At 42.9% G+C, this 7211-nt stretch overlaps 1 protein-coding gene across 1 annotated transcript; it reads left to right on the top strand.

Annotated features, from left to right (window-relative positions):
- The first annotated feature begins 5713 nt into the window (after positions 1–5713).
- LOC142740343 (olfactory receptor 10G4-like) lies at positions 5714–6679 on the top strand. The gene has a single exon (XM_075849891.1). The coding sequence runs from the start codon at positions 5714–5716 to the stop codon at positions 6677–6679; it is 966 nt and encodes a 321-aa protein (XP_075706006.1).
- The last annotated feature ends 532 nt before the right edge of the window (positions 6680–7211 follow it).

The raw sequence follows: 7211 nt of genomic DNA, 5'->3' as shown, positions 1-7211 counted from the left end.
GGGTGAGTGGGGACGTCGGTCCGCGACCACGGACGTTACAATATTTATGTTAAACCGGCGTGACCTATCCTTTAGGTCCACCATTTTGCTTTAAATTTGTTTTCCATCATTACCTTTGCAACATCCTTTTTTTTTTTTTACTCTTCCCCACTTTTTCAACATTTACGATCTTGACTTGTATCAGCAAAATGTCGCTGCGCACCTCTCCCATTTGAGTAGTTTGGACTACTAGGGCGGTATTACTCTTTTTTTTACCGCATCCAGAATGTCTCTTAAAACATCTTTCTCCAAATTTTTGTTGGCCGTGCTACTCCCATCCCCCATGCCCAGCACTGTGAATCATGAACCTGAGGGATTATTGTCCAGTAACTCTGCACTGCTCTCAGTGTTGTATTTTTTGGGCTAAGTGGGTTTTACCAGATGGAGTTGTCCAGAATTTTTTCTTCTTACTGTAATTGGCCTCTTTATTAGTAGCTCACTCTTTTGGTGACACCATACCACCTGATTTCCTATTGGTGGATTTTGGAGTTGTTTTTATTATTCATAGCGCTCCTCTTTTCAAAGTTATCTCTTTAATATATTTAATATACAGGCCAGCCCGTGTGGTGATTAACACATGTGGCGATTATAATGTGACCCCCCCCAACCCCGAGGCTCAGTTATGTTTCAATATTGCAGGAAAATATCACTAAAGTATCTAGTTGACCATTCAGTGGGAATTTCCCCCAAAGTCGCTTACGGACTCGCCAAAACCACTGTATCCATATAGTGATTTGTAATATAACATCTTCCCAGTTCAATTCATTTATGACACAAAAATATCCTAGGTATAGCTGGATAACAGGTTGACGTTTCTGCTCTTGCTGCCATTAGGGGTTCACTCACTTTTTGATATATTTTCCTTTGTTGTAGGATTTAACTAATTGTTACACAACTGCAACGTATAATAGAAAACGGATAGAGAAAAATCTCACTAGTCCATTTCTGTGGAGTTGTCCTCAATTCCCAAGCGCTTCCTTCAGACCAAAAAGGCAGAGTGGCTTCACGACCGTTTCCACTGAGGGGTGGACTGCCGGGTAAACAACTGGGCCCAATGGTGCAGACTACAGAGTAGGTCCCTGACGGTCAAGACCACCTTTTAGGTCAATGGAGGCAATTTGCGTACGACCAGCACAAATTCTCCAAAGGAAATAATATAATACAGAAAGGCTGGACAAAAGCCAACAAGCGTGCCAAACTGCCCCACACAAGCAGGATCCTAAATGGGTCACAGGTGATCGAGTGTGCCGTGCTTGGTCAGATCAGAGGGGGGATGCATATGTGCATTCAGTGCCAATCCTCCACAAGAGATGCTTTGGTGCGTCCAAGCTGGTCAGGCTGGGATGGAAGCGGCGGAAGCGGTAGGTTATTGATAGAACTCTTCCCATTTGATCTGGCTTGGCTTGGTAAGATCTATTATATATATATAAATGTATATATATATATATATATATATATATACTTCTCAACATTGAAATTGCAATACCAAGAAGGACAAGCCGTAAGGTTATGCAAATCGAGGAAGTTTCAGGTGTCGTTAAGACGTTATGATCTGAAAATGATACAATTTTCCAGCAACAAGCTCCAATCTGCGGCATGTGGGAGGCATAAAAGGCAGATTGAAAGCAAAGTTTTTTAGCCACATGAAACCTCAAAAATCGGATTGCGTGGTGCGGGATGATTGTGCGGTGCCTTCTGTTCATCGACGTGCCAGTTATCGCCACTTGTCGCAAACTTAGAGGGACAGAATCCTTGACCTGAGAGACCTTGGTTTGTCACTCCGCTAGATAGCTACGCGAACTAGGCCGAGATGTCACCGCTATTCAACGTTGCATGTCCCGGGGGTTGGGAGAAGAACAACGAACGGGAGTGACAGCAAGAGGAGCGCGGAGACGAACCTTTGCACGGACGGATCGTCTGATAAGAAGAATGATACGTAGCGATCCATTCTGTACTGCAAGTGAAATTGGACGTCCCATCCCAAGCCTAGGGCGGCAAGCAGTGTCGACACCAACCATCAGAAGGCGTTTGCACGACATTGGGCTGCGAGCCAGACGTCAAATACAGGTGCTCCATTGACCACAAGCCACCGCTCTCAAAGGCTATCATGGTGCACAGCAAGACGGCGATGGTGGATGGAATGGAGGTCAATCCTCTTCAGTGATGAGTCCCACGTTTGTCTCGGACGCAATGATAGCCGGAGATTGGTCTGGCGACCACGTGGGCAGCGCCATGAAGAGGCCTTCACAAGGGAACGTCAGAATAGTCCTACTCCCAGAATTTTAATGTGGGGTGGTATAATGTATACCGTAGCCGGACCCTTCAAGTTTTGTTTTCAGGTGCACTAACAGCTCAGCATTCCATTGATTTGGTCATGGAACCAGTGGTACGGCCATTTCTCCAAATATCCCAGAAGCTCTTTTTCAACAGGACAATGCCAGGCCGCATGTTGATTGTGCTACTGTGAGCACCCAGCGTGGCCTAAACGTAGTACCATGGCCTGCAGTGTCTCTGGACTTGTCTCCCATCGAGCACATCTGGAACGTCATTGGTTGGCATTTGCAAAGAGAGCTGGCAGCAGCCAATTTTGATGATTTGCATGCCCAAGTGCATTCAGCGTGGCAGAGCATTCCTCAGACAACCACTAATAACCTTATTGATAGCATGCCAAGTGTGTAAGTGCGTGGATTTCTGCACGTGGCGCTCATACTCCATACTGAATAAACCAAGATGTTTGGAATATTTTGTTTCCATTGTTTTTACATATCATTAACATATCAATAACATGTCTATCCATCCTGTAATATATATATATAGCAAAAGAAACTTCGCAGCACTCCAAGTTGAAAAAAATGGTGGTTTATTCAATCCAAATATAACAGCAACGTTTCAATCCTACAATAGGATCTTTCTCAAGCCAGGCTTGAGTGCTGCGAAGTTTCTTTTGCTATATCTTACATTTCGTCCAAGGATCGGGACATTTTTGCTTGGCACCCGACCAATGATTGCTTTGTGAGTGCTGCTGTGTGTCTCTCTCTCTCTCTCTCTCTCTCTCTCTCTCTCTCTCTCTCTCTCTCTCTCTCTATGTATATATATATATATATATATATTCACTACCGTTCAAAAGTTTAGGGTCACTTAGAAATGTCCTTATTTTTGCAAGAAAAGCACAGTTTTTTTTCAACGAAGATAACATTAAATTAATCAGAAATACACTCTATACATTGTTAATGTGCTAAATGACTATTTTAGCTGCAAATGTCTGGTTTTTAATGCAATATCTACATAGGTGTATGGAGGCCCATTTCCAGCAACCATCACTCCAGTGTTCTAATGGTACATTGTGTTTGCTAACTGTGTTAGAAGGCTAATGGATGATTAGAAAACACTTGAAAACCCTTGTGCAATTATGTTAGCACCGCTGTAAACAGTTTTGCTGTTTAGAGGAGCTATAAAACTGACCTTCCTTTGAGCTAGTTGAGAATCTGGAGCATTACATTTGTGGGTTCGATTAAACTCTCAAAATGGCTAGAAAAAGAGAGGTTTTCATGTGAAACTCGACAGTCTATTCTTGTTCTTAGAAATTAAGGCTATGCCATGGGAGTAATTGCCAAGAAACTGAAGATTTCCTACAACGGTGTGTACTACTCCCTTCAGAGGACAGCATAAACAGGCTCTAACCAGAGTAGAAAGAGAAGTGGGAGGCCCCGCTGCACAACTGAGCAACAAGACAAGGACATTAGAGTCTTTAGTTTGAGAAATAGACGCCTCACAGGTCCTCTGGCAGCTTCATTAAATAGTACCCGCAAAACGCCAGTGTCAACGTCTACAGTGAAGATTCGACTCCGGGATGCTGGCCTTCAGGGCAGAGTGGCAAAGAAAAAGCCATATCTGAGACTGGCTAATAAAAGGAAAAGATTAATATGGGCAAAAGCACACAGACATTGGACAGAGGAAGATTGGAAAAAAGTGGACAGACGAATTGTCGTTTGAGGTGTTTGGATCACACAGAAGAACATTTGTGAGACGCAGAACAACTGAAAAGATGCTGGAAGAGTGCCTGACGCCATCTGTCAAGCATGGTGGATGGTCTGGGGTAAAGTGGGAGATTTGTACAAGGTAAAAGGGATTTTGAATAAGGAAGGCTCCATTTTGCAACGCCATGCCATACCCTGTGGACAGCGCTTTATTGGAGCCAATTTCATCCTACAACAGGACAATGACCCAAAGCACACCTCCAAATGATGCAAGAACTATTTAGGGAAGAAGCAGGCAGCTGGTATTCTATCTGTAATGGAGTGGCCAGCGCAGTCACCAGATCTCAACCCCATAGAGCTGTTGTGGGAGCAGCTTGACTGTATGGTACGCAAGAAGTGCCCATCAAGCCAATCCAACTTGTGGGAGGGTCTTCTGGAAGCATGGGGTGAAATTTCTCCCGATTACCTCAGCAAATTAACAGCTAGAATGCCAAAGGGCTGCAATGCTGGAATTGCTGCAAATGGAGCGACGAAAGCAAAGTCTGAAGGAGAAAATCATTATTTCTAATCTTGTCAATGTCTTGACTATATTTTCTGGTCATTTTGCAACTCATTTGATAAATATAAGTGCGAGTTTTCATGGAAAACACAAAATTGTCTGGGTGACCCAAACTTTTGAACGGTAGTATATATGAGAAAAAACACTTACTAGAAGCAGCCTGTATCTCCCCTCTGCTTCTGCTCCCCTCCTACTCAAAATAGATTTTTATGGGCAGCCTCTGTGTCTTTCTCCCCCTGCTCCCTCCTTCTGCTCCGCCTCCTGTTCACCCTTCCCTCTCCATAGACTTCTATGGGCAGCATCTACGTCTCTATCTCTCTCTGCTCCCTTCTCCCAATCCCCTCTCCATAGACCTCTATTGACAGGCTGTGAAGAGACACCCTTCCACTTCCTGCAGTCGTCTCCTCTGCTTTTTAGCTAGAGATGGATTTTGATTGACAACAGGGGTGGACAGCATATTACAGGACGGTAGAAATCTAGTGGCAGTAACTTCACACAGAATTTGCTTGGATAAAACAAGTAAATTTGAATTTTAACAGTAAGTGAATTACAAAGTTGTTTTATATCAGGTATACTATTAGTTTAGCATAAGTTGTTTGAAAAGTTACTGTCCATTTAAGGCCCAAAACGGGCTGTTCACTAAAGGGTTAATAGCCCACCCTTATGTTTGCTATATTTGAAGGACCAGTAGAATCCCTGCACAGGTTCTCAACACCCATTAAAATAGAGGATAAAGTAAATCAGGACTGCCCCCCCCCCCACATCAAGGGCCCTATAGAAGCCACATAGTCCTCTTCTATGGTACATATGCCCCTAATTTGTATCTATGTTTCTTTGTGATGTACTACAGTAATTGTCTTTAGACAATTAACTAATTAGTAAAGATTTGAGCCTTGCTAATTGGGACTCTATGACAATATTTTTCTAAACATTGAGTTGCTGTCCCTCAGGATCTGATACAGAAAATAAATACATCCAGATTGTTATAAAACACTTACCCATAGTTCTGTGTTGTATAGTGTACCGTAGTTTATCTGTGTTACTAGAATCTTTAGGCGTAATTAAGTATCATTGAAATTAGTCTATAATCAAGTCTATTTCAGCAAGTTTGTAGAGTAGAAGAAGCTTCGAAAATTGAATGGAAAATATGTCAAGAGTCACCACTAGTTTTGTTCTTCTCGGAGTAGTTGAGATGGAGAGGTTCAGATACCTGTACTCCGCCATTGCCGTCTTCGTGTACATCACCACCATGTTCATATGTTGTTTAATTGTGTTTGTTGTCTGGACTGAAGAAAGTCTCCATGAACCAATGTACATCTTCATCTGTAATCTGTTCCTCAATGGGATGTTTGGAAGCTCAACGTTTCTCCCTAAGCTTATCATCGATTTGCTTTCTGGATCTAGGACTATCACATTTTCCGGTTGCCTATTCCAGTGTTTTTTTCTCCATAGCTTTGCTGCTGTTGAAGTATTTACCTTCACCATTATGGCTCATGACCGATATCTGGCCATAGGTCAACCATTGAGATACTCAACGCTGATGACTAATGGCAAGGCCCTACAATTTATATCCGTAAATTGGACTACCTCCTTCTTAGTGGTCTTCATACCAGTCATAATGACAGCATATCTACCTCTCTGTGGGGCAAACCTTAATAATGTGTTTTGTGATAACATGTCTCTCATTAAGCTGGCTTGTGGTGATGCCTCGGTTAATAATATCTTTGGAGCTGTTGAGGCTTTTCTGATAGACCTCAGTTGCCTACTGATTGTCATTTACTGCTATATAAGAACATTCATAATCTGTCTGAGAATTTCTAAAGAAGCCTGTCAAAAAGCCACCCGGACCCTGGTCACCCACCTCTTGGCATTCTCTACATTTATGATCGCGAGCTTCTTCATTTTACTACGATACCGAATAAACAGTGGATCAATCTCTCTCGCTGCTCATGTTGTGATCACAATCATTGGCCTGATGACTCCAATTATGGTGAATCCTATCATTTATGGGATAAGAACAGAAGCTCTGAAGATTAAGATATTTCAAATGTTGCAGAAAATTAAGGGTCAAGATCTCGGCAAATCCATTAGAATGCACCATTAAAGGAATTTGGTCAGTTATTTTAACCGATGTGTTTAGAAGCACATTGTGCAGTATAATGTGATGATCATTGCATTGTATACACTTGTGGAAAAATTTTGGTGGCCACTGTCTATAAATTTACGGACAGTCCATAAAAATGTTGAACATTTGGCCAGTATCCGTGATAGCCACATGCTTCTGTGATATTTTTTTAGATAAACACCTTGGGCTCTTCTTGTGGACAACAATCTCCACCCCAGTGTTAGGTCCCATGCACGCGAACGTAAAAACGCCCGTAATTATGGGTTGTAATTACGGCCCGCTATTACGGGCCCATAGACTTCTATTGGCCACGGGTACCTTCCCGTTTGCTTACGGGAAGGTGCCATTGAAAAATATGGAACATGTCCTATTTCAGGCCGTAATTATGGCATGGGCAGGCCCATAGAAGTCTATGGGGCTTCCGTAATAACGGGGGGCTACGTGTGTGCTCCCGTAGTTACGGGAGCGTTGCTAGGCGGCGTCAGGGGATAGTCATTGTCCAGGGTGCTGA

The sequence above is a fragment of the Rhinoderma darwinii genome, chromosome 2, assembly GCF_050947455.1.
Source record: "Rhinoderma darwinii isolate aRhiDar2 chromosome 2, aRhiDar2.hap1, whole genome shotgun sequence".
In the NCBI taxonomy this organism is placed as follows: Eukaryota; Metazoa; Chordata; class Amphibia; order Anura; family Rhinodermatidae; genus Rhinoderma; species Rhinoderma darwinii.
The sequence above is the reverse complement of the archived record's forward strand: the minus strand, read 5'-3'. Positions and strand labels throughout refer to the sequence as shown.